Source organism: Phyllostomus discolor, chromosome 2 (assembly GCF_004126475.2).
Source record: "Phyllostomus discolor isolate MPI-MPIP mPhyDis1 chromosome 2, mPhyDis1.pri.v3, whole genome shotgun sequence".
NCBI lineage: Eukaryota > Metazoa > Chordata > Mammalia > Chiroptera > Phyllostomidae > Phyllostomus > Phyllostomus discolor.
This window is the reverse complement of record NC_040904.2, coordinates 166495034-166522433: the sequence shown is the minus strand read 5'-3', so window position 1 is coordinate 166522433 and position 27400 is coordinate 166495034. Positions and strand designations below refer to the sequence as shown.

At 53.4% G+C, this 27400-nt stretch overlaps 1 protein-coding gene and 1 pseudogene across 2 annotated transcripts; both read left to right on the top strand.

Moving 5' to 3' along the window:
• Window positions 1-101, top strand: LOC114514198 (annotated as a pseudogene).
• Window positions 102-20958: 20857 nt separating this feature from the next.
• On the top strand, window positions 20959-26671 carry AQP2 (aquaporin 2). Of its 2 annotated transcripts, none has more exons than XM_036019052.1 (4): window positions 20959-21520; window positions 24584-24748; window positions 25112-25235; window positions 25304-25533. In XM_036019052.1, the coding sequence occupies exons 1-4, from the start codon at window positions 21032-21034 to the stop codon at window positions 25516-25518; spliced, it is 993 nt and encodes a 330-aa protein (XP_035874945.1). In that variant the 5' UTR covers window positions 20959-21031; the 3' UTR covers window positions 25519-25533. The 2 variants fall into 2 exon arrangements, with proteins under 2 accessions (XP_035874945.1, XP_028388382.1); XM_028532581.2 differs by lacking the exon at window positions 25304-25533 and adding an exon at window positions 25878-26671 and having other exon boundaries at window positions 20983-21520; window positions 25112-25192.
• Window positions 26672-27400: the final 729 nt, after the last annotated feature.

Here is a 27400-nt window from a genome sequence, read left to right as displayed (position 1 = left end):
AAAAAATATTTCTTTCAAAAAAAATTGGAACGATACAGAAAAGATTAGCATGGCCCCTGCGCAAGGATGACACGCAAATTCGTGAAGCGTTCCATATTATTGAGAGGTTGTGGAGAAAAGGGGACCCTAGTGCACTGTTGGTGGGACTACAGACTGGTATAACCACTATGGAAAGCAGTATGGAACTTCTTCAGAAAACTAAAAATGGATCTACCTTTTGACCCAGCAATTTCACTGCTAGGACTATATCCTAAGAACCCTAAAACACCAATACAAAAGAACCTTTGCACTCCAGTGTTCATAGCAGCACAATTTACAATAGCTAGGTGCTGGAAGCAACCTAGGTGCCCATCAGTAAATGAATGGATCCAAAAACTATGGTACATTTACACAATGGAATTCTATGCAGCAGAAAGAAAGAAGGAGCTCCTACCCTTTGCAAGAGCATGGGTGCAACTGGAAAGCATTATGCTAAGTGAAACAAGCCAGGCAGTGAAAGACAAATACCACATGATCTCACCTTTAACAGAAACCTAAAGAACAAAACAAAGAAACAAGCAAAATATAACCAAAGACACTGAAATAGAGGACAGGCTGACAGTGACCAGAGGGGAGAGAAGAGGGAATTTCAGGGGAGAATGGAAAGGGTTTACAGGAACAAATTTAAAGGACACATGGACAAAAACTAGGGGGAGGGTGGTAATGGGAAGGAAGTGGGGAGGGTTGGGTGGGTGGGCTGGAATGGGAGTAAAAGGGAGAAAACTGTACTTTAGCAATGATTAAAATAAAAAAAATTAAACAAAGATTGTCACATAATTTGTGTTCTGTTGACAATCATGCCCAATTAGATAAACTTGTTTCAGTCATTGTAGTTCTTTGTTTTTTATTAACTTTAATTTGGAGAAACTTTACAGAGGCTGGAAATTATCAGTCTAATTCTCAAAGCAATACTTGGACTCAGAATTAAACCACAAATTTTCTGCATCATGTACAAACAAAATAATTAGGTAGCATATGATATATGATCGTTGTCACAAAAAACCCACAAAATGTTAGTTTATTATATAAACTGCTACCCTTCATATGGTGAAAATTTCTTAAAGCAATCTGTGATCGATAGAACAACAGTTCTCACACACTTTTATGTCAGAACTCCTTGCACTCTTAAAAATCACTGAAAATCCCAAAGAGCTTTTGTTTATGTAAATCATAACTATCAATATTTCTCATATTAGAAATTAAAATTGGGGGAGGGGAGGGGGCAATGGGGGAAGGGTTTTCAGGAACTGCTATAAAGGGCACATGGACAAAACCAAGGGGGAGGGTGGAAGCAAGGGAGGGAGGTGGGTTTGGCTGGGGGGGGTGCAGACAACTGTAATTGAACAACAATAAAATAATTTAAAAAATTTAAAATTGATAACTTTAAAAACCACACAAACACACATTCTGCTAGCTCTCAGAGCAGTGGTGACATCACACATCGTGAGGACATTGGTGGGAAAAGGGCAGCTGGTGTCCGAGTATTATGATGAAAGTGGTTTTGACCTCACGGACCCTCTGGAAGGGCTCAGAGGCCCTTGGGGGCCCTCACACTACACTCTGAGAACCGGCGCTGTGGAGGAGTGTGAACAACTAACTGGCATCGTGTCTCCTACACGTCCTGTCTACACCTATAAATATACACAGACATGAACATTATAAGAATCAGCCTCACAAAACATTCCGCAGCTACCACAGGGGACTTCGTGACCACTGCGCTAATTTCTAAGTGCATCTAGAGACAAACTGGAACACGAAGACAAGAAAGAACAGGACACTTGGCGTTTCTGGGGAGCGAGACTTTGTTAGGTGGGAGTCTGTTACCTCCCTGCTGCCTGAGAGGAAGGACTGGATGAGGTCGTTAGTCTTTTGTGAGCACTTGCTCTCTCAAATCCTGCCCGCACTCCTCTGCAGAAGCAGTGCCGGTCTCCCGTGCCCAGCGCACAACGCCCACACCTTCCCAGCGCTGAGATTCAGCAGCTTTTTGTTTCAAGAACACGGAGTGAGTGAGATGGAGAAGAATTTCCCAAAGGTCTGAACGGCGCTACTCCCTGCAGTGGATGCTCAGGTTCCAGGCCATGCTCTATCCTCAGTGTAAGAGGTGCCCCTAATACATTTATTTTGTGTGTGTGTGTGTGACATGCTGAGCCCTCTAAAGCACTGGGGCAGAGCAGGACCCCTCCTGCTTCTCTTGGGGCCGAAGGCAGTGCTCCTGTGTAGACTGTAGGATGCAGAATCACATGGTCTTAGCCTTAGAAGAGACCTCAGTGGCCAGCCAGCCCAGCCCACCACTCGGGCAGCACCCACAGGTGGTCACAGAGGTGGATTTGCCATGGAGCTTAATGTCCCTCACTTGCATGGGCCTTTTTTGAACTTAGAAGGGACCCTACCATTTTGTTCACGTGGCCATATATTTCTTTTCCTCAAAGAGCTCCTCCCAAATTGTGTGACCCTTATACCACACCACCTGGATCCCCTCTACACGGTGATGTCTTCTCTGCTCAGGCACTTCTCTCGAAGGAACTGGACCAGGGCCAGGACACCCAGGCCTGAGCCCCCAGCCTGGCCGCAGACTAGCTGTGCGACCTCAGAAGCAATAACAGCAGCTAAGGGCACTGAGTTTTACTATGGTCACGCACTGTCCTGTGCCTTTCCCGTGCTTTGCCGCTTATAAAACTCAGAAGTGCCTCCCACCCTCTCAGAGTTTCAGGTTTCTCTTTTGTGGAATGCGGATGACACCCATCTATACTCCCCACCTTGGTTCTGTGTATTTCTTGAGGGCTGGCCCTGCCTTAGTCACCACTGTGTCCCCAGGGCCCAGCGTGGTGCTGGCTCACTGAATGTCCTGGAGATAAGCACAGGTCTGCCAACTGTGCTGCCTGAGGCTGTTACAGGCACTGTGCGAGCTCAGGGGGCTTTTGTCCTGGGGGAGACGCTCCACCACTTCCAAACTGAGACACTTAGGCAAGGACTCAGTTTCATTGTCTAGTAAGAGGAGCCACAACGCCAGTTAGTACCCCCTAGGGTTATGGAGAAGAGCAAATGGGAGAGTGTACGTGGAGCACTTAGCAATGAGTGCTAACTGTGTACTAGGCAGGCAGTGTCAGAAGAGGGCAGGGAGCTTTGTCGACTTCTCGCTTGCTGAGGGCGAGGACTGTGTCACGTGCACGTGGCCTCCAGAACCCAGCTCTGTGCCTAACACGCAGCAGGGGCTCACCCAACAGGGGAGTGAATGAAGGAACGAACACATAAAAGTGGACACGGCGTCTTTCTCCTGGCGAGTTAAAGTTGTACCTTCTGCACCGTGGCAGGATGGAACTACCAGCCTCATCAGGCACTAAGTACTGAGAACTGTGTTCTTGCCCTCGTCCTCTGAGCTCCTGGCTCTGCCCTGCTGCTGAACGTAGAAAAGCTTTTGAATTATTAGTGGACGCACTGACATCGCCTTCTGCCAACCCTGGATCCGCTAGATTCTCCCACAAATAACCAGAAAACTGGCAGGATTTTCTCTGTAACATTTCATTTAAATGAACATTTATCTTTATTCTTTTAATTATGCAAGTAATACATGTTCATCATAGAAAAATATTCTAGATGGAAAACACAAAACAGAGAAAATCAAACTAACTCCATGAGCAGATAACCATCAGTAAGATTTAACATCTCCATTTCCATTTGTCTACAAAGGTGGGGACCCTGGCCAGTGGCTCCGATGGCTGAAGTGTCGCCCGTACACCAATGGGTTGTGGGTTTGATTCCCAGTCGGGGCATGCACAGGAGGCGATCGATCTATGTTTTTCTCTCGTCAACGTTTCTCTCTCTCTCTCTCTCAAAAAAAATCAATAAAAAACATGTCCTCGGATGAGTATTTTTAAAAAGGATAGAGGCTATGAATAACTGTTTTGTTTTTTTTTTTTTACAAAATCAAGCTCTTTTTTCCACTTGATGTATCTTGAACATCTTTCCACGTGACATCCTCTCCCTGTTGCCCAACAGCGGAGACCCTGTCATTGGACACTCACGTGTTCCCATTTCTCCCTGTTGTGGACACGCCACGTTCCCCACTGGTGCGCCGTTCATGGACAAGGGGAATGTATACGAGTTCACGATGAGTCAGTCAGACACATTCTCAGTGTTTGGTGGGATGGTGGCCACTCCCGGAGCCTACTTCTTGCCCACACTCTCACGGGAGCCCTCGCTGGGGCAGCAGCCACCGGACACGGGCCACGCACACTCCTCCCGCTCCCATCGTCGTCAGTGGGGCCCCCCCCCCGTGACATGCTCCAGGTGAGAGTGTGGTGGAGCTTTTCTTCTTTTTAAAGATTTGTTTCCGAACGTGCTAGGATAAGCGTGAATTATCTTTCTTATTAAGATATAATCCATATAACAGACGGTAAACTTCAGTAGATTTTTGTACCCTCCAAGGTTGAGCCACCCTCACTCCTATCAGAGTCTAGAACATTTTCATCACCCCCAAAAGAAACCCCTGCATGGGCAGGCACTCCCATTCCCCCTCTGCCTGGCCCCTGGCAACCACGGGCTCACTGACTGTTTCTGTGGATTTGCCTCTCAGGATATTTCATGCCAATGGGATAGTAAAATAGGTGGCCTTATCTCACGCAGCATAAAGTCTTCAAGGTTTATCTATGTTGTAGCGTGTGCCTGAATTTCCTTGCTTTTTAAGGCCGAATAATGAGTATTTCATTGTGTAGATGGGCCACACGATGTTTATCTATTTGTCTGCTGCTGGACACTGGGACTGCCTCCACCTGTCGGCTACTGTGAACAATGTTGCTATGAACATTAGCATGCAGGTGTCTGTCTGAGCCCCCACTTTCGATTCTTGTGGGTGAGGAATGGAGCAGGAGTGGAATTGCTGGGTCGTGTGGTAATTCCATGTTTACTTTTTTGAGGAATCACTACACTGTTTTCTACAGTGTGGAGTGGCTGCACCATTTCACATTGTCACATGTGAGAGTGACGTTGCCACATATGAGGGTTTCAATTTCTTCACATCCCTGTCATCACTTGTTGCCTGTGTTTTTTATTGTAGCCAGCCATCCTAGGGGGTATGAAGTGGTATCCCATTGTGGTTTCAATCTGCATTTTTCTAATGGCTAATGATGTTGAACATCTGAGACCTATTTTCTTCTGAGACTTTTACGCTTTTACCCTGTCCATTTAGGTCTTTGATAATTCAGACTTAATTTTAGTGTAGGGGTTCAAATGCATGCTGCTGCATGTAGATATACAGGTTTCCCAGCATCACTTGTTGATGAGATGATTATTTCCTCAACGGTTTGTCTGGCACCTTTGCTGAAAACCAATTACTCGTAAATATGAGGGTTTATTCCTAGACTCTCAAGTCTATCCCATTGAGCTGTTATATCTGTCCTGCGTCCACACCACAGGTGTGGCTTGATGCTGGACGCGGGGTGGGTGGCAGCTTTGCAGTGAGTGTAAATCAGGAAGTGCGACTCTTCCAACTTTGTTCTTTTTCAAGATTTGTTTTGGCCATTCAGAAGCATGAACTGCTTTTATAGAAGGAAACAATACATCTTACTGTGTGCAGAATCCTCCATATCCAAATCACGACAACCCAAATGCTACCTCCTCCAGGGAGCCTTCTCAGACTCTCTGTTCAGGACCCGCCTTCCTCTGGCCATCTCGTCAGCCCTGCTCTGACAGTATCTTGTATTCCCAGGAACGTGCTGGGATCACCAGTCTCATCGGAAGACAAGCTCTTAGACGGATGAGGATCATGTCTTATTTACTTGAAAGTGTTTTCTAGAGCTCCTGGCACACAGCCTAGGACTATGATGGGGCTGAGTATATGCCGAATGAATGAATGAGTGAATGAATGAGTGGATCAATAAGTGAATGCTATTGAGCCACTCATGTGGTTCATATTCTGATCAGAACCTGGGCAAACATCCACCAAAAAGAAGCCTTAAAAATGCATTCATGAAATTTATGGCTCTACTACTACCGACAAGCGTAGTCATGTGTTGTTTTACCTGAGGTTTCCTTAGTTTATTAGAGTCATTATAATGCTTGTCGGTAAGAGAAAAAAAATGTGCCCGAATTACCGGAGGAATTATGTGTGAGTTGCATACTCAGGCATTCCACAGCCAGGGCCCGGCCTCAATCAATACTGTAACACAATACAGACAGGTCTTATCAAAGTATCAGACCTTGCTTAAGCAAAAAGATTATTAGCCTTTGAATTTGCACTCCAAACAGGCTCTTAATTAATCTGCTAATGATTTTCATTGTTTAGAGGGATTAACCCTAATCCCAGAGCTCCGTGCACATATTTGTGCCTTAAACAAACCAGGGAGAGCTGGGGTTTGGGTTTCTGCCCTCAGTCCAGGCTTGGAGACAGCACACACATCACCCGTCTGAGCCAAGGGCCAAGTGCAAGTTCACACAGTGGGCCCAGAGCAGGAGGGCAGGAGTAATTCTGCCTGGGAGACAGGGCAGTACTGGGCCACACGAGACTTTTGAACTGAACCTGGAAGCCTGCCTAGGATGTTGCCAGGAACAGACCAAGGCTGGAGGGTTCCAGGCAGGGTAGGCAGGATGTTCCAGGCAGATGGACCAGCAAGAGAAAAGGCTTGTTCCTGGGCACACACTTGTACCAGTGCGCACTCATACACTCAGATGCATCCTTCTCCCACAAGGGCCAGTCAGAAGCTATCTGAAAGCTGTCCTGGCTGGCATGGCTCAGTGGATTAAGTGCTGGCCTGCAAACCAGAGCGTCACCTGTTCGAGTCTCAGTCAAGGCACATCCCTGGGTGGCAGGTCAGGTCCCCTGTTTCGAGCGTGTGAGAGGCAACCACACACTGATGTTTCTCCCCCTCTCTTTCTCCCTCCCTTCCTCTCTCTCTAAAAATAAATAAATAAAATCTTAAAAAAAAAAGAAACTGATAATGTCATTGCGTCTGCCTGAGTCAGCCCACAGCTCCAAGTCCCACCAGGATCTGGGTTCTAGCTGTCCCTTTCTGAAAAGGGCACTTTATGTCTGCCATTCCTTGCCTTTCTTCCCATCAGCACAAGCTCTCTGGCTCTATCTTTGCCAGGAGGCTGGGCATTCCTGCAAATGGTGGCACTAATCCCAGGAGGATGGTGTGAACTGGGTCGGAGGCCATTGGTCCTAATGAAGCTCCCGCCCCTTCTGGGCCTTTGGCTGACCAGCCAAGTGGTGGGGGCAGGGGGAGCCTGCACAGCACTGTGGACCACTGAGCAGGGTGTAGCCTTGCCCAATATTTAAAGCATTTCCTAGAAACAGTTCCAATGTGCTTTCTTTCATCAATCTATGATAATTATGTATTGATCACTTACCCTTAAAATCTTTTAACTGGAAAATTACAAACATACATTAAGATGCATGTGTCATCGGTACGTACAGCCTGAGGCACCTTCACCGACTGAATACACCTGTGCAGCCAGAACTCTGACCGAGAGACAGAATGTGACCCACACCCTCACACTCTGCTCGTCCCTTCCCAGTCACCTCCCTCTAGGATGAGTGCTGTCCTGGCTTGTGACAGCACAGATCAATTTTATCTGGTTTTGTACTTTATAAAAATAGAATCATACATTATGGACTCTCTTGGCATTTACTCTTGAACAAACACATTGGTCAAAGACTTGAGAGGGCGTCTGGCTCTCGTGAGGGGTAGGGACCCACAAATGTAAGACGGGGTAAATCATGTGTAGGAGGGTCTCTGCAGTCTCTGGGGAGATGCAGAGGGCAGGCGGCCTGCTGGAAAGCACTCTGGTGTAGCAATCAGACACTTACATTCAAATGTGGTAACTAGTCACAGTTTGCTGGGCGACCTAGGAAAATCTCATTGCCTCTTGGGACCTCGGGTGCACCCTCTGTGGGGCTGGAGTGGTTAATTGTTTCCCATCTTTTCACCAGCACAGACATCCTCTCTTATCTGCCCCCACCCCTACCACTGCCATGGAGGTCATGCTGTGAAAAATGTCGCCGACCCGGCGGAGTGCAGGTAAGTAATGATTAATTTGTTTCCCCATTTCTTGTTAACGGAAGATGAATGAAGCCGACTCAGATCTGCAGCAGATAGCAAGCCGTGCCACCCTGAGTTGATAGAATTCCAAGAAAAAGCCGAGGTTCTTTATGGCTGAGTTACTCAATCTCAGCCTCGAGTGAGGGAAATGTTCAGAGCCTGGTGCTCCTGATGAAACAAAACAAACAGCTTGAGAGCGCCCATTCCAGCCTTCATGCAGCTGGGGCCCAGCAACCGCCACCAGGCAGCCAATCACGGATATGCCAAGGGTCTGGGGGTTGCCCAGTTCCCCCTGGAAGTGACTGTAGAGTTCTGGAATATGGACCCCATCTCCTCTCAACCTGACCTCAGTCCCCAAACCCACTCTGTGCTCTTTACCCCGGGGCAAGGGACCCCTGCCTGGCCCATTGCCCGACAAGTCCTAGAGGCCCAGGGCTGTCTCCTGTTACTCCAGGAGACTATGTGGAAGCTGCTGATGGCGCTTGGATTCCTTGAGCTCTGTGATAATTGTCCTTTGACACTCCAGGCAGCTCCCACCTTCCAGGAGAGAGCTCCAGTGTTCTCTTCAGGAATGTGGCCCACCTCCTGCTCCAGTGCTGGCTGCTCAGAACTCAGACTGAGCTCCTCACTTCCCTCTGTGCACCCACACGAGCTCTCTATGGTCAGCCCTGTCCCCGTTTCTGTCTATGACCCACGTGAGGATGGGATGATGTCTGCTTGAGGACAGGAACTGTGCTCGCTGGTGGGGAGCAGAACCGCACGCAAAATGAGTCCGGATTGGTCTCCAGCTGGGGGCAGGGAGGGAGGAAGCTTGGGGCGGGTGGGGATGAATTTGGTTCGAGTGAGCTTCTTGGCAAAGGGGACTCACGCATGGACGTGGGAGTGTAGGCAGAGCTCTACGGAACGAGGTGTTCTGGGGGCAGGGGCGTTGCATCTGGGACAGTCTCCGTGTGGTATTCTGGGCAGCATGAGGGCGTGCAGGGCACCCATTCAAGAAGGATGAAGTAACCGGAAAGTCTCTAGGATGATGAGTTGGGGAGTGAAGAAGGATGCAACTAGATGAGGGGTGGGTGCAGGATGCAATGAGCTGAGTCTGCCGAGAACTTGGGACTCGATGTAAAGACACCTAGAAGCTTTGGCTGGACGTGTGAGCCCGCCCGCGGCAGAGAGCTGGATTGCCTGTGCGGAGCGGCCCACCGATCCAGCCCTCAACCCATTCCCACTGCCTTCACGGCAAGCTCCTGGGCCTTTGTGCGATGAGGTACAGAGGGAATTCAGCGGTAAGGCCTGAGGCATCACCCTGGGGTAAAAAAGTGCTTGTCACTAGTTCATCTGGGTAAGCGTCTTGAAAGAGAATTAATCTCTGGAACAGCGTAGCAGGTAAGACAGATGGTCGGGTTACAGGAAGCGCCATCCGGGCATGCGCTGCGGCTGGAGCAGCTCTAGAAACCAAGGGGGACTGTCGTTAGCCCCACCCTCAGAGGGCGGACCCTGGAGTGGAGCAGGCGGATGTGGAAAACTGTAGAGCTCGAGAAAGGCCAGGGTGAGGGGCTCGGAAAGTGCCTAGAGTCAGCCGTGTCTAAATGGCGTTTTTGAGGTATGAAGAGCTCTCCAGGGGACGAAGTGGGCGCATCCGCAGAGGCTCAAAGATCCCGTGAGAACTGAAGAAAGTCGTGGGCCCTCTCAGAAGCACTCGTGCGCACACACACATTTCTAAGGCACAGCAATGATTAAGGACATTGAATTCTGGGACAAGGATGAATCTCAAGGACAAGGACCCCGGCCAGGGCTCAGCCTGCCCTTGGGTAGTGGTTGCAAAAGCATCAGCCTCGTAGTGTGGTGAGACTGCTGCGGGGGGTGGAGGGGGGGTGGGGTTTCAGTAGGACCCGCTCCCCGGAGAGGCGCTGTGCTGAGGGCGTGGCCGAGGGGGCCAGGGGATGAGGGGCCTGGTGAGAAGGTGATGGTGGAGACACCTGAGATGGTGGCTAATGGTTCAGATCAAGGTAGGGGTGGCAGTGATGGTAGTGGTGAAGGCAGCACAGTGTGGAGGTCAAGTACATTGGTTTCAAAGTCCAGCAGACCTTGATTTGAGCTCCAGGTTGGTTGTTAGCACCTCATAGTGAATGTGTCATCCCTTCCCCAACCTCACGCTGCCTAACTCCGACAGTGTGGCCTCCGGGGAGCGGGGCAGCTGCGTTGTGGAAGCCTGCCAGATAATTCTGATCCATCCTGGACACTTTGTCTCTCTCCCCCAGAACAACGGTCCAGAAAGGTCATTGGAAAAGGAACAAGACACTCTACCTCTGAACTAATTAGACCACCCCCAGCTCGCCCCAGCCCAACTCGTCCAACCAGCTCTGTTGTTCAACATGTTCTTAGTGAGCTCAATGCTGGGCCAGGCCCTAAGCCAGGTGTTAGAGACCCCAAACCCGGCTCTTATGCCATCCACGCAGGCAAGGCAGGCCAGAGCAAAGACAGGACAATGCTGTGTCAGCTCTGTGACCTGGAAAGTCCTGAGTACTCTAGGAACTCCCAGGAAGGGCAGTCTTAGGTCATCAGGGAAGGCTTCCCAGAGGAAGAGCAGGTCAGGGCCAGGAGCCAGCCAACAGGGTGGAGAGGCCTTTCAGGAAGGAGCCGCCTGTGCACAGCCTGGAGGCAGGAGAGAACAGACAGTTCAGGGAAGTGCAAGTAACCCCCAGTGTGGCCTGTGTGGCAAGAAGGGTGGCTGGAGAGATTAGGGGTCAAGAGTCCTTCCTGTGGGTGGGAGTGGGGGGTGTCTCAGTCTATGGGAGTTGCCTGGTGAGCTGTGGTTACTCTGGGGACTAGACGGAGAGAGGGGTCCCTGGGGTCAGGGAGTGGGTCAGTTGGCTGCTCTGGGGTTCTCAGCGAAGATGCTGAAGTCTGAATGAAGGGCGTCCGTGGGACTGGCTTCCTCAGAGACACATCCATCCCCAGTATGGCCACCCCCACTCGGCCCCCCGAGAGGCCTGCAGAGGGGTTGCGTGGGAAACCGCGTGTGTGGACCTCGCCATCTGAGCTGTGAGTTCACGTGGCCATCCAGCTTTCCCCCACTTTTCGTCGTCTGCTTCCACCTCCTTTGTTGTCGCCCCAGTTTTTTCAGCGCCCTCTGACAAGCCTTCAGCATCGTCCTTAAGCCTCCTCTCCTCTCCCTCACCGCCCTGGAAACCCGGCTCTCCTCCTGCTGGTGAGAGTCCACGTCTGTTCTCTTTAGTAACATTCTCTGTTCCAAAGGCCTTCCCGTCTCCATTTTAGTCTCCCTCCCACAGCCGCACCCTGCAGCTTGTCTTTGCTAAAACACCTGCTCTCCTCAAAGCTTAAATTAAACACTCTGCTCCACGGACACGTCCCCCATGCTTCTGGTCCTTCATTCCCACCTGCTTACCCCCGAGTCTCTCTCACGTAGACCTCCAGCCCCCGTCTCCCCACACCTTAAGACCCTCTGGCCTTCACAGTCTTCCTTCCCTGTCGGCCTGCCCCCACCCTGTTGCCCCGGTGCCGGCCCAGCACTCCTGGGCTGATGGAGCCCGCTGCCCTCCTGGTTCCCGCTCCCGGGCTGCTGCACCCTCAGACAGCAGCACGCCACTGCACGTCCTGGCCTCTTTCCTCAACAGGCTCTTTGCACCGCTCCCATGGCCCCCTTTCTGTGCCCCACTGCGGCTCCTCCAAATCCTCCCCAGGGCCCTCAGCCCCCACCCCTCCCAGTCTCTCTGAGCAGCTGATCTTGCTCCTTATTCACGAAGAAGACAGGAGCCACGAGATGGGCATTCCCTCAAGGTCCTGCTACCCACCTTCACATTGCCACCTCATCCGTACCCCTCCCTTCTTCCTTCTGAAACCTGATGGGGGCCGGCTCCTGCCTCTTCCTGGGGCGTGGAACAGCGCTTGCTCCCCCCTCTCCAGCCCCTGCCTCCAACACGTACCTCGCCATCTCCTCCCATAATCATCGAACCGAACCCCTCCTGCCCCCCATCCCACCTCACCTCCCACCCACTGCCTCCAGCTGCTGCAGCTCCCCAGAACCTGCTCTTCCCCAGCCAGAAGCACCTCAGCACGAGAACGTCAGATCTCGTCCCATCATCTCTCCCACAACTGCTCCTCCTCCAGTGCTCCCCATCTCGGTAAAGAGCAGCTGCGCCCAACCCCACACAGTCGTTACGTACCCCCCATTCCGTACCCCACCATTTCCACATCTCACCACCCACCACACCCTGCAAGTCTTCACTTTAATATCCCCAGAATCCATCATTATGCTTGGTACATGCTAGGCATCTACCTGCACATTCTTGGCGTGTTGTTCTTCCAGCCACTTGTTTCACCAGCGTCCCTTGGAAAGCGCCTCCTGTGCTGCGCTGACCTGACGCACGTTCCCAATCCCAGGGCAGGCCATCGTCCACTTGGCGGTGGCTCCCCTCATCCCAATGCCTGGTGACTGACCTGAACTTCACCCCTCTTGTCCAACTCTGTCTCGCCCCCTGAGCTGCCCGGGAGTGTGGCTGTCCCTCCTCATGGGGCCACCTCCGGCTTCTGTTGGCTCCATGCTGACCCGTCAGTAGCGCTTATGACAAGGAGTCGTGGCAGCTACGAAGGTTTGATGGCGGCAGTGACAGCAAGAGGAAAACCTTCTGAGACAGAGTGGCGGAGTAGTGACTCTATTGGAATTCCCTTAGGGACATTTATTCATTTGTTAATCTATGCACTCAATAAATATTTATTGAGGGTCTATGTCAGGCACTGAGGTAGACTTCAGGGATACATCAGGGATCAAAATATAGGCAGGTTCCCCTTTCTCTCCAGGAGCTTGTAGTTTAGCAGAGGAGACATTCTTCATGTAAATGTTCTAACCGGGACCGAGACCAGTGCTGCACTGGAAGGGCACAGGGCACTTCAGCATGCAGTGGGGAGGCTGGGTCCCTCTGAGAAAGTGATAGTTAAGGTGAGACCCAAAGACTAAAGATGTGTTAGGTAGGAGAAGAAGGACCAGCATGTGCAAAGGCCCCAGGGGAGCGACGGAAATGCACGGGGCAGGAAGTCCAGTGTGGGTAGGACCGCACTGTGTTATCTTGTAAAAAGATAGCACAAAATTCACCATTTCAACCATCTTGAAGCATTTTCATTCAGTCACATTCAATAAATTCACAATGTTGCACAACCTCTACCACTGTCTCATTCCAGAACATTCCATCACCCCAACAGGAAACCCTGTGCCCATTAAGCAGCCCCTCCCCATGCCTCTCTTTCCTCAGCCCCTGGCAACCACGTCTACTTTCGGTCTCTATGGAGTCGCCTACTCTGCATATTTCATACAAATGGGATCACACAGCTTGTGGCCTTTTGCGACTGGCTTCTTTCACTCAGCATGTTTTCCAGATGCATCCGTGTTACACAGCATACACGAGTCCCTCGCTCCCTTTTTGTAGCTGAGCCACATCCCACTGTGTGCGAGAACGGCCTTTTATTCACCAGGTTGTGGGGCCCTTGGCTCGTCTCCGCCTTCCGCCTGCTGTGCACGGCGCTGCTGTGAGCGTGTGTGCACAAGGTTCAGTGTGAACACTGGTGTCAGCCCTTTGGATGCACACCCAGGGGGAGGGCTGCAAAGTCGTGCGGCAACTCTGTGTCCAACTTTGTGAAGAACAGCACGCACTTCTCGTTCCTCTCGTGGGACGTAACTTTAACTCAGGCTGTGGTGATAAGACAGGGTAAGGATGACATCTGTGAGTAAACACTATTTTCTAAAAGTTGCAGTTTCTTTCATCTCTTCTTTTTTATTAAAGGACTTTATTTATTTATTTATTTTTAGATAGGAAGGGAGGGAGAGAGGAAGAAAAATCATCAATGTGTGTTTGCTTTTCACACGCCCTCCACCTGGGACCCGGCCCACAACCCAGGCACATGCCCTGACGAGGAACTGAACCGACAGCCCTTCGGTTCGTCGGCCTGGGCTCAACCCACGGAGCCGCACCACCTGGGGCTCTTCCAGCTCTTGTCGCTGAGGTTGTTTGGACTGGAGGAGAACAGGCTGAGAAGGGGCATCTAGTAAACTGGCCCACGCTGTCAGTCCTGCCAGGCCAGAGTGTTTTGTCAGTTTGTCCCCTGACATATCCAAAGCCTAAAACAGTACTTGGCACACAGCTGGTTCTCAATAACTATTTGTTGCATGAATAAAAAAATACAATGAACTGTTTCAAGTGCCTTGAAATCCCGAGGAAACAGACATTCAGCAAGTAGAAGCAGAGAGAATGGGCCACCACTGCAGCCAGAGGGCAGGTGGTTAGAGAAGGCAAGGGTTTCCCTGACATGGGCCCTCAGCCCTTGAGGAAGCCTAGACTCAGGTTTTTGACCACTTGCCATGCACGGGCCCTTTTGCATTTGCTCACCCGGAAGCCTGGGGAGCCCGAGTGACTTTGGACTCCACACACAGCCAGGCAGCCAAAGAGGTGGCATCAAGACCTGCCCCAGCCCTCTGGGCATCCGGGCCCACCTCCCTCGGTGGGCACAGCAGTCCCTCCATACCGAGGCCTGGGTGTGAAGTCAGCCCGAGGGATTCCCAGGGCCCTCAGAAGTGCTGTGGAGAGTATCTGTTTTCCCTTCCCCCAGGAGAGGCCGGAGGGAGGGACGGGTGGCAGCAGAGCGTGCAAATTGGAGGCTGATATTGAATTGCAGCAAAATGAGCAGAGGATCAGGTGACCCACCTGGACCCACCCTAGGGAATACCAAGGCCTGGGCCAGCTCTCATGAGAATCTGGCAGGCCCAGCCCCCAGGCAGAATCATGGTCAGAGAGCAGGGGTCAGGAAGCAGGTGGCCAGGCCCACGGTCAGGAAGACACCATTGATTTGACCGAGGCCTTTGCTTCCTGGGCCCTTGGTCCCTGGCCTGCGTGTCTCACATGCCACAGAGCTCCTCCTGGGCTCTGCAGACAGAGCCAGCAGGATGGAGGGGATCAGAACCAAGCTGAGACCCTGGTCTAGGATGTGCTTTCGGGGAATAGGAACACATTCAAACATCCATGATTCTGAGTAAATCAAGGAAACCTTCCGGAGAAGTGTGAAAGGTGTGGGGCTGGGTTGAGATCCAGGAAGATCTGAGTTTGAATTATGGTTTAGGTACTTAGCTGTTAGACCTTGGGCAAACAGCTCATTCCATGAACATTTTTCTGAGCAACTACTCCATGCCAACCATGTGTTAAGTTTTGGGACTACCAAGTTGAATTCAACCCAGTTCCTGTCCTCAGAGCTTAAGCAAATCATCCAGGACAGCATGACCTGTGTTGCCATGGAGATGAAGCAGGATGCTGTGGCGTAGGGGGCAGAGGAGGTGGTGGCCAGCTTCATGTCCTCTAGCCCCACTTCCCCTAATCCATAAAGTGGGGTTGTTTTGTACCCACTTCACCAGAGTCTCGATGACCGGTGGAGAAATGAAGGGAGCCTAGCTCGGTGCCTCACATGACAGGCATGCAAGGAGGGGCATGCGGCCCACAGGGGCGGCAGACTGGGAGGGGCAGGAGGGAGGGACAGGTGGGGGCTCCCAGGTGGGAGGAAGGTGAGCGTGGTGGTGTAGGGGGAAGAGAGGGACCCTGTGCAGACTCCGAAAAGAGTCCTGCAGGCCACCCAGCTGCTAGAGCCCAGGATGCTGGAGGCAGGCCCTGGGGAGCCCCAGCAGCTCAGCGGCAGCTGTTCCGAGCAGGGAGTCAGACAGGTTTGGGTGACCTTTGCAAGCGAGGTGGTGGGGCGCTGCCCACAGCCCTTGTAGCCTGTTACCTCCCCTCCTCGGGTATGACCCCAGGTTGATCTGGCCCTGGCATGCACAGCTCCTCTGTCTCCCGCAGGGTGGAGATACCGGCTCTCCTGGGCCAGCTGGCAGATACTTTCCTCTCTGCCCTCCAGCTGGGCTTCCAGGGCAGGTGGAAGCCCAGGGAGCCACGGGGCCACCAAGTCACCCTTAGCTCCTCAGGGCCTCCAGCCTGGTCAGCCTCCTCTGGCTGGGATGTGGGAGGAAGCTGGGGCCTGGGAAGAGAAGTACGGCCTCTTGCATCCGGTCTCCCTTTTTTCTAGATTCCACAGTGGCTCCCAGTTGCCCTCCTGTAAGGAGGCTTTGTTAATCTGCAGCCTGGGTTTGTCCATGCAGCAGAATTACTGGGGAACCCATCAGTCAGCTTGTCACACCCTCTGTCTTGGGCCCAAACTCCTTCCCCAGCTCCCCCGGTGCCTGTGCAGCCTTTTTGGAACTCTTCCAAGCAACAGGGAACTCACTATTCACAAAGCAGGGTTATGAGAAAGGTGTCCCTGCCCCCACCCCAATTCTCACACCTAATCCTTTTCAAATGAAGACAAACTTGTTCTTGACCCCTCCTCACCCACCAGTGCACACATGCACACTCCCTCTCTCTGCCCAAGCTCTGAGATTGACTTCTCTTCCAAATCAGGTCCCTGAGGAATGATGTCATGTGGCTGGAACCTGGAGGTTGCAGGGCAGGGTGTAGTAGGCTTGGGGGGACCAGGCTGTTGGCTTTGCTCATTTATTCACTTGGAAACACTTGGTGAGCACCTATAACGTGCCAGGCCCTGTGCTAGGCACGGGGCATGGGGTGTGCAATGGTGAGCAAACCCAGATATGGTCCCTGCCCTCCATTCACAGTCCAGAGGAGGAGCAAGACTCTGAAGAGACAATTACCAGCCTCTTAGTGATACGAAAAGCACGGCCCGCCATTGTCAGTGTTCCTGGGAGGGAGTGACATTGAGGTGACAGGAAACCCTCTCCCATGAGAGAGCAATTTTTAAGCCAGAATAGAAAGTGGTCTTTTTCAAACTGTGAGTAGCGACCCATTAATGAGTCATGAAACCAGTTTAGTAGTTGTGACCGGAATGATGTGTTTAGTGAAACAGAATAGAGGAATTTAAAACATCACACTTAGGAAATACTGATTTGAGAAATGTTTGTTTTAGTTCTATCTCTATCTATCTTTCTAACCAGATAATGTTATGGATTAGGATATTAAATGTATTTCTTCCTGCAGGTCTTGATCAAAAAGGTTTGAAAGTCACTGGCCTGGAGTTTGAGGCAGAATTAGTCATGAGAAAATGGCTGTGACACACCCACCGAGTGGAGGGAACAGCACCTATCTCGGCCCAAAGAGCAAGCGGGTGGGAGGAGGACACCCCAGCCCAAGGCCCACCCCGTCCTGTGGACAGCGGGGAGCTGCGGGAGGGTAGGTGCACTCCCATCTTCTTCGCCCCTGGGCCCCGCCGCAGGCCTGCGAGGGAGACTACTGGAAGCTGTCTCTGCCTGCCAGAGCCTGGACTTCAGCCTTCTCTGCCTCCACCTGGGCCTTGACTGTCCAATTGGCTTGTCCTTTGAGCTGGGGTTTACAGGACGAAGTCAGCCAGCCACTGGGGGGAGACTTCTGGGTCAGGCAGACCTGTATTCATAGTTTGTCTCTGCTACTCACCAGCTCTGTGGTCTTGGGAGACCTTCGTAACCTCTCTGTGCCTCAGTTTCCTCCTGTATAGAATGGAGCTAAGACCGCTCCTCTTCCAAAGTCCCCAGGGGCTGCATGGGTCCAACACCCTGAGATACTTCCCAGGTTCCCCGAGGGGCCCGAGCCCCAGGCCCCCCACCCCTCCCACCAGCTGCTGCCTGAGTCTGCTCCTTTCACTCGGTTCACCGAGTGACTATGGATCTGCCCTGTCCCTTCTCCCTCATTCCCCAGGGTTCCCACCTCCAGGCTGTGGTGTGCGACCCACTTTTAGTGACCTTGCGGGGAGAATGGAGGGCATCTGCAGCTCAGCTCCGAGCAGGAAACACACTTCGCCGCAGCTGCCAGACAGCACAGTCCCGAGTTCCCCCACTGTGCCCCCTCGTGCAGCCTCCCCCCACCCACCCCCGGCCCAGTTCTCTTCCTGCCTCTGCTCTTCCAGGGCTCAGCCCCCCCCTCCCAGCCCCCAGCAAACATCACCCAAATCCTTATTTTTTGTGTTATTATTCAGAGTCCTTTGGCATTCTTTCTCATTCCTTTCCCATCTTGATTATTTCAGGAGGTAATATAGGGACTCATTTTCACAATCCAGAGTCCTCTTGCATCCAGACTCCTGGGGTTCTAATTCTGACTGGCCAAAAATTCTGGAGACGACAGTGGAGAACCCCGTAAGAAACAGTGCATAACTGCGCTCCCGCCTGCCCCGAGGGTGGCACTGTGTGGGAAACCCTGGGGACCGAGTCAAAACGGGACTCGGGGCAGTTGGCCTCTGAGCGTGAAGAAATTTTAGGGCTGCAGTTGACCCCTGAGCCACATGAGGATGGGGGTGCCAGCCCCCTGTGCCATTGAAAACCCACGTGTAACCTTTCACTCCCCCAAAATTTAACTGCAAATGGCCTAATACTGGCCGGAAGCCTTACCAATAGCATAAACAGTCCATTAACACATAGTCCGTATGTTGTATGTATTACATACTGTATTCTTACGATAAAATAAAGAAAACGTTATTAAGAAAATCATAAAAAAGAGAAAATACATTTACAGCAATCATTGAAAAAAATCCACATATAAGTGGACCCCTGCAGGCAAACCCCCATTCTTCGGGGTCAACTGTACATTAGCCAATCTCTTTTCCTATAATTTCCTTTTTCATGCATGCACAAGAGAGATTTTGACTTAAAAATACTAATATCTAAATAAATCAAAAAGACTTCTTTCAATAAGTACAAAATACACATTGGTTAAAAAACATTTTCAGGTCATTTTCCTTTACTCGCTTTTTAAAAATTATTTTTATTTGTTATAAAGCGCCATCCTAACCATTTTAAGTGCACAGTTCAATGGTATTAAGTACAGTCATGCTATCATGCAACCTTCACTTCATCCACCTGCAAGGAAGCACTTTGGTCATACTCTCATTAGCAGCATCATGCAGTGGATGGCACCATGGACCTCATCAAGACACCACTTAGTGGTCACTGGAGACAAAATGTGTTAGAGCATCATCCCGATACGCCAAGGTCATCATGGGTTTGATCTCCAGTCAGGGCACGTACAGGAAACAGCCATGAGTGCATAAATAAGTGGAACAACAGATGAATGTTTCTCTCTCCCTCTCAAATCAACAAAGTAAAAAAAAATAAAGTAAAACACATAGCCCTCCCCTTGGGAACTCCACTACTCCAGGCAGAAGAAGAGCTTGAACCCTGTGGTTTCGACAGGACCACCTTCTTTCTCCCTTGGCTCAAAGGCAAAGGGTAAGGACCCGGTCGTGATTGGCACCCTCTCCTCCTCCCAGGCTTGGGCCCAGGAGGCAGGGTGGAGGGAGGGGCGTCTGCATTCAGGATACAGTTGAGTGTCTACCTGTGTGTCTGGCACTGTTCTAAGCGCTGGAAATACATCAGAGAACAAGCCCCAGAAGAATTCCTGATTTTTCTGAGCTTCCATTGTGTTTGGGTCATTTTCTTCCTTACCCTCCTCCTTCTCCTTCCCTGCCTCCTCACAAACAGGATTCACTAGTCCCAGTATATACTTGGATGATGCATTCTCAATTGCAAAATATTTCCCATCCATTATCTTGCTCCATCCTCAAAACAACTTTGTGGGGTGGGCATCATTACTCCCATTTTCCAAACAAAGAAACTGAGGCTCAGTATGTGACTTGGCAGTGTAGGGCGTGGTAGACTGCTCTCCAGATCCGGTTCCAGTCCCGGCTCCGCCACTAACCTGCTGGACCACCTCAGATGAGTCACTCACCCACCCCACCCCCGGCCTCGATGTCCCCCTGTGAGACAACAGAAGGGGCTCTGCCCTACAGTCTGCCATCCATCTGCCCGGATTCCCACTCCTGGGACCGTAACTTGCCTGGGGACATGCAGCTCAGGAGATAGAGCAGGGTCCAGAAGCTAGTGGCCCGACTCCATTCTGAGCCTGACCCTGCCTTTGCTTCCCGGGGAAAGGGGGCAAGGCTGGGGGATGGAGGGAGAGCAGGGTGTCAGGCCCAGAGCTCCCAGGCCTCCAGGGGGTGCCGGGGTCTGTCACAGCTTCTGGAACCCTAACGTGTGAGTGTGAGGAGACGCCGTCTCTCTCCTCAGTATAAATAAGACTATTAATAATAGCAGATATTAATCGATAACTTACAGTGGGCCAGACACTGCTTTGAGAACCTTGTGCACATTATTTTATTTAATCCAAACCCCAGTCCGATAAGGTAGCTTTATTATCACCTCTCTGCAGAGACGGACAGGAAGGTGCTCACAGCGATTACCGGGGGTGATGCTGGAACGGAAGCTCGCAGGCCTCGACCCCAGGTTGGCCCCATGGGGTAGGGCCAGGGTCTCAGTGCCAGGGGAACCCCCCCCACCTCCGGGCCAGGGCAGCTGCCGTTGGGCTGGGGTTCTAGGGAGGAGGTGAAGCTTAACGACTTATGGGTGATCGACTGCAAGAAAGCAAGCACAGAAGAGACGCGGAGGCTTTAGGCCTTGGAAGGTTCACGTCACAAGCCAACCAGTTGTTTTCCATCCCCATCAAGAAGAAATAATTGGAGGTCAGACGGCAAGGAAAACTTCTCCGTCACTAGAAGAGGTAGCGCTGACATCCTCTCTCCTGGTCAGTTTTGGATGAAGCGTTATCCCTGCCTTGGCCAACAGTCTGAGGCAGAGAGAGGGGCTTTGGCACAGCCTCCTACAGAATCCCCACTCACGGAGCCTGTGGGGGCTGGGGAGGCCCTGGGGCAACAACCCCGGGGTGAGGGAACAAACACGGAAAACCAGGGGACGTCAGTCCTTATCTGGAGCTTATTAATGGGGAACATTAGTCAGCTGTGAAGGCCAAGATGGGGTGATAGGCATGTGGTGGGCAGGGGTGGGGAGTGGGGGCAGGGGGAAGCCACAGGGGAGAGAAGGTGCTGGTCTAAACTCCACCTCTGCCCCACGTGTCCAAATGCAGGATGGAAGGGCCCTGTAAATGCCCGTGGCCCAGACTCCCCAGAGTCCCAGAGAGAGAGACAGAGAGAGAGAGGGAGGGAGACAGGGAGAGGGCTGCAAGCCTCCTGCCCCTGAGACAGCTGGGCCAGCCCACGAAAGGCTCCGCAGCATGTGGGAGCTCCGGTCTATAGCCTTCTCCAGGGCCGTGTTTGCAGAGTTCCTGGCGACGCTCCTCTTCGTCTTCTTTGGCTTGGGCTCAGCCCTCAACTGGCCGCAGGCCCTGCCCTCTGTGCTGCAGATCGCCTTGGCCTTCGGCTTGGCTATCGGCACCCTGGTGCAGGCTCTGGGTCACGTCAGCGGGGCCCACATCAACCCCGCTGTGACTGTGGCCTGCCTGGTGGGCTGCCACGTCTCCTTTCTCCGAGCTGCCTTCTATGTAGCTGCCCAGCTGCTGGGGGCCGTGGCAGGAGCTGCTTTGCTCCATGAGATCACACCGGTAGACATCCGAGGGGACCTGGCTATCAACGCAGTGAGTAGCCAGAGCTTCGACTCTTCCACAGGGCAGATCCTGGGGACTCCCTTGTAAAGGATGAGATGGGAGGGAACAGATTTGGGTGAGGGCTTGCATACGGGGCGGGGGGGGGGGGGGGGGGGGCTGGAGGGGAAGAGGTGCCGGGACTAGGAACGGGGCTGCTGAAGGAGACGCAGGGCGGAAGGAGATGCAGGGCGGAAGGAACAGCAGTACCAGGGCTGAAGCAGACACCGGGGTCTGCTGGCACCTCCCGCCCTGAGTCTTGTGGGGGACCACCAGCGTTACGGTTTCTGTGGGACTTAATGCCTGCATTTCAGTGAGGACTGGGCTAGATAGAAGTCGGCAGACAACAGGGTCGCAAAGTACACCCGCTTTCCGCGCCGGAGGGAAGCTCAGAGTGTGAGTCCCGAGGGTCTTCTAGAGGGAAGAAGGACCCAACTTTTCTTCAGCATCCACCGTGTGCAGGCCTCACGGTAGGGTTCCTCACGAGCCTCGCACTGACACCACCTCGCAGCAGCCCTGCGAGGCAGGGATGGGGATACCCTTTCTTAAGAATATGGAAATCGAGGCTCAGAGAGGGGGAGTGCCAGAGCCAGGCTTCAAACCCAGGCTCCACCATAAAGCCCAGGATTTCCAACCTGAGCCGTCATCCAAGTTTCTTCTGTAAACAAGGAAGGTGAGGCCCAGAGAAGGGAAGCGCAGGCCCAAAGTTCTACAGCGCGTCCACACCAGAGAGAGCACCAGGCCCCGGGGGGAAGCTGAAGGGGCACTGTCCCTCCAGACACCGGAGCCCACGGGCGAACCACTCATCTCATGAACAATGGCTAATGCGGTACCTTGGGTGCTGTGGGAGCCGAGGGTGATGCGGTGCACCCCCTCGCCGCTACATGCCCCCACCCTCCCTTGTCTCGGGTCTGTGCAAGGCCTGGGCATGGGCGGCGTGGGTGAGGAGGGGCGGTCTGCGTGCCCTCAGCAGAGCTCTCGCTCCAGACCCCGGCCCAAGCCCAGACAGCCGGTGCCTCTTCCATGCCGCAGTTTCCTGCGTTTCTTGGCCAGCTCTGTTCCTGGGCCACGAGATAAGTGCTCTGAGGTCTCTGAAGAGTCCTGTAGTCTCCACGGCCACCCCTCCTCTGCATGGGTAGCCCTTTCTCACCTGAGGGGCAGAGGTGTCCCAACTGGGGAACTTCTCTCTTCTTCCAAATGGAAAATGTGATGAGGCTGGGGACTTGGGGCTGAGAAAAGGCTAGAGTGACCACGACAGGGGACAGACTGAGGAGTGTGACCATTTCCATTGAGAACAAAATTAGTTCAGTTGGCAGCAAGGAGAGGCTGAATTAGACGGGAAGAGGAACTTCCTGACAGCACAGTCAAGAAAGTCTCAGAATGTGACTGGGGAATGTCCTCTACGAGCAGGGCCATGGGATTGCTAGGGGGACATGGGCACACTCAGTCCTGTTCCGCCATCATTTCACAGTTGACTGGAGCCCTCAGCACAGAAGGTACCCTCAAGTTATTGCTCATCATTTCCTGTACTGAGTAACTGAGGAGAGCTCTGCCTGGCTAGAAAGGGGCAGCAGAGGGGCTGAACTACCCTGAGGCTCGAGGGTGCCCAGTGACTTTAAGGTTGTCTCAGGTGTCCTCTGAGGTCCCTAGAAAGGCCAGCCTGGTGGCCGGAAAGTCACCATTGATGTGCACCTGCTCCATGCTGGATATCACCTCGCCCGTGGTAAAATGCCATATGGTAAGCTCTGCGGCCCCCCACCATGGGCAGTAAATTTAGGCTCAGCATTCAACTGATTCAAGCCACAGAGCCAGTAAGTGTCCGCACCTGGAGACGGACCCAGACCTGGCCAACACTGAACCCACGACCACGCTGTCTCTGCCATTCACCAGCAGGAATGGGGCCGGGGCTCTGCCTTTGTCATCTCCAGGCCCCACACAGTCCTCCAGAGTTTTGTTACCCCATTTTACAGGAGGGCAAACTGAGGCTGAAGTAAATGGGGGCCCACAGTCAGTCGGAGGCCTCCAAAGTAGCTGCCTCCAAAGCTCTTTCCACAGTCCCCCACTAGAGGCTCTGACTTTGGATCACAGGGGATTGAAGTTAGACCCCAGGGAGACCCAAGAGTGACAGCTCCATGGCTAGGACCCAGGGGTGGGGGTTCGGGGCCTAAAGAAGGAGCGTGGGAGGTGAGAGCTGTCACAGCTCCACCCGGTTCAGTGCCCAGCCCCAGAGGGCAAGGTGTAGGGCACAGGATGACAAAACCCAGAGAGAAACCCAGTGCTGGGTGTGGCCCAGTTATGAAATTACCTCTTTGCTTAGCCCCAAGTTCTCTCGTTACCCAAAGCAGAGTCTGCTGGGACCTCGGGCACCCCACATGGGTATGGAGGCATCGCAGTGTAGGGCTCCAGCACCGCAGCAACCCCACCTCAACCTCCACGGGATGTGCAGGGAGCAAATCCACAGGGCAAAACTGAGACCTGAAACACAGTAGGGAAGAAGCAAGGTTAGAGCAAAGAGTCATATGCTAGACTTGTGGGGGGAGGGGACACACTAGGAGCATCCCAGACCCAAGTCCCTAGACCCTATTCCTGGGACTTCTTTGACCACAAGAAAGAAGACAATAAGCTTCTTGTTATGCCAGTATCTTATGGCCTAGGGAGAGAGGAAGGCCTTCCTGTTACCTGGCCTAAAGCTTCCTGCTATATTCAAAACCTTTTCCCTTCTTGCTCTTCAGAAGACAGAAATTCTGGACTCAGCATCCTTTTTTGCTCACACTGTAGGTACACAACCCCAGCCCCCAAATCTAATGAGTCATGGAGTCAGTTTTCCCACCTCTAGTTGGGGAACCACAGGGAGTCTTGGAGTCCATCCCTCTGCCTTTGGGCCACTGGCCCAGGAGGAAACTGTCAGTAATTTGGACCAAGGTGGCTGCTGAGCCCAGGCGTTCTGGCTCCCAGCCGGCCCAGAGCCTCTCCAGGGTCTTGGCTGTAGGTGGGCACGAAGTCGAGCCATGCTGGGAGCACGTTCACTGTTTCCCCACCACCCCTCTCTGTCCCCAGCTTCACAACAATGCGACCGCCGGCCAGGCCGTGACCGTGGAGCTCTTCCTGACCCTGCAGCTGGTGCTCTGCATCTTTGCCTCCACAGACGAGCGCCGTGGAGACAACCTGGGCAGCCCTGCCCTATCCATCGGCCTCTCTGTGGCCCTGGGCCACCTCCTGGGGGTAAGTCATGGCCACTGGTTCCAGCCTCCCTGGACACACACTCCCCCAGAGAAACAGACCCATGGACCACCCTGGAGACAGATGCACAGAATCCCCCCAAATGACAGGCACAAAGACCCCCAGAAAGACAGATACAGATTCCTACGAGGGACAGACTCACTCCAGAGGGTTTGACTGTCACATACCCCAAAGGGACAGATTCCACACCAGCCTCAAAGGAATCTGAAGCCTTGTAAATATCACATGAACTTCACTGTCAGCGCGTGGGCTCCCTTTAGGTTGAGGTCAAGCACTGGTGAGGCTTGCAAGGCCTCCCTGTGTGTCCTCACCTCCCTCTGACCCCCACCCCGACTCCCGCTGCAGATCTACTACACGGGCTGCTCCATGAACCCTGCGCGCTCCCTGGCTCCCGCTATTGTCACCGGCAAATTTGATGATCACTGGGTAAGGCCAAAACCTCCCTGCTTCTCCTCCCCTCCCCCAGAAACCCAGCCCAGCTAGGGCTTCCTGGGACAAAGTGGGCCTGGGGCTCCTCCAGCCCTCCGCACTCTTCTCCCTGGGTCCCTGATGCTAACTCAGTTTCCACATCTGTAAGCGAGGACAATGGCAGTTCTGGCATCACAGGCTTTTGGGAAGGATTAAGTGAGGTTACTAGTGTAAAACAGACCTTTCAGTGTCTTAGAACTCGACAAACGGTAATATTTATGCTAGCTAACACATATTTTAATTTAGCACTTACCCGGTGCTTAGTGCAGCGGGCCTTATTCTAAGTGCTTTGCAAATACTAGCTCATTCAGTTCTCACAGCCACGCCAGGTGGTCGGCATTACTGTGCTGGAGGGAAACAGGCGGAGACGTGTGAGCAGCTTAGATGCTCAGTTCACCCGGGCCGCCCGTCTCGAAAACGCACTCAAGCCCCAGCTCGCGAGTCCTCCGCGGCAGCCCGCGTTGTCCCTTCGAGCTCCGTGACGGGCGCTTGACAAGCGTGTGAGGCCCCGTCCCCACACGAGGTGGGGCGGGCCCCGGGGCCGGACGCTCGAGGGGAGCCGGCACCCCTCCCCCACCCCGGGCCCCCCTCGCCCCATCCCCCTCCCCCGCGCGCCCGCCAGCCGCCCTCCCGCTCCCCGCAGGTCTTCTGGATCGGACCCCTGGTCGGCGCCATCTTGGGCTCCCTGCTCTACAACTTCGTGCTGTTCCCGTCCTCCAAGAGCCTGTCGGAGCGCCTGGCCGTGCTGAAAGGGCTGGAGCCCGACACCGACTGGGAGGAGCGCGAGGTGCGGCGGCGGCAGTCGGTGGAGCTGCACTCGCCGCAGAGCCTCCCCCGGGGCAGCAAGGCCTAGGCGCCCCCAGCCCAGCCCCGACGGCTCGGCCTCGGGCCCAAGGGAGCTGCGGCCCCGGCTCCAGGGACACCCGTCACCCCCTGCCGGCTTGACCAGAGGCAGCAGGGCCCACTCGGCCTTCCTCTCTCCGCGTGCGAAGTGGCCCCGTGCAGAGTAGCTGCTTCCAGGATGTGCAGGCCCCGCCAGGGTTGCGGTGAGCCTGGCAGACCCTTGTCCAGAAGCTGCAGGCTGGAGAGCAGTCGACCCTCTGGCTCCTCGCAGGGAGCTGGGGACCTGGGGGCAGAGCTAGGGGAGGAGGGCGGATGGGCGGCAGAGGAAGATTCTGGAGAGCCTGTCCCCAGAAGTGGGTGGAGGTGGCGGGGGGAGTATACAGACCGGCCTTGGGGGTCTGGGAACAGGTTTTACAAGTGTGCAAATGTGTGTTCATTCCCACATGCCTCTCTGTCCCCAACCGCAGTGTTGTACATGCTTCTGAGTGTGAACAGGTGTGCCTGTGGTGGTGCAAGTGTGCACTGGCTAGTGACCTCTCACTTTCCCTTTGACCCCTTCCCCACTGCAATAAATCCACTTCCTCTGCGGTGGATGAGTCCTTGCCGGTGACCATCCTCAGGAGTGTGTGCTCCCTCTGAAAGGGCAGGGTCTAGAGGCCACTTTGGGCAGGCTGACATGAGGACCTGCTCCCCCTACTCTGCACCTCCCGGAAAATTCCCCCATGCTGTGGCACTGGGCTGGCAGACTTGTCAGCACCCAGGGCTGGAGGCAGAGAGCTATCAACTACAGACTGGCTCCTGCAGAAGTGGCCTTTGGAAGACAGGAAAAATTGGGTGGCCAAGGGCCTCCTTTCTGCCCTGAGAGAGGACCTCTCCGAAGGAGGAAGTGAGTGTGCATTTGTGCACACATGAGTGTGTGCCCAACATGTGTGCAGGGGACCCCCATCTCGGAAGGCGGGGGCTCCAGACCTAGAGATTAGCCTTCCAGTGTGACATAAAAAACAAAAGTTCTTTGTGGGCTGGTGGCTTTTGTCTTGGGAGAGGGGGAGATTTGCAACTAGACACTTCTTGAAAGGAGACACTTGGTTTCGCAAGTGAGCCCTCTCACCCAGCACACACCTATGGCTGGCTGGGCAAGGCACTTCGGCATGCACTCGACCGCAACCGCAGCACTAGGCAACACCCCCCACCCCCACCCCTGTCACCCATCCCACCGCAGGCCCCTCTCCCCCAGCAGCAGCTCTTCCACCCCAGGAGCCTCTCCTCTCCTCCCTCCCTCCTCCTCAGCCCCCATCTCAGGACAGTTGCTGTGGTGAGAGCAGC

Excerpts from the sequence above, each read along its gene's own strand:
- AQP2 (XM_036019052.1), top strand. The coding sequence starts at position 21,032 with ATGCCCGTGGCCCAGACTCCCCAGAGTCCCAGAGAGAGAGACAGAGAG. Across the intron at positions 21,521-24,583 it reads GGGACCTGGCTATCAACGCA|CTTCACAACAATGCGACCGC; the intron begins GTGAGTAGCCAG and ends CTCTGTCCCCAG. Across the intron at positions 24,749-25,111 it reads CCCTGGGCCACCTCCTGGGG|ATCTACTACACGGGCTGCTC; the intron begins GTAAGTCATGGC and ends CTCCCGCTGCAG.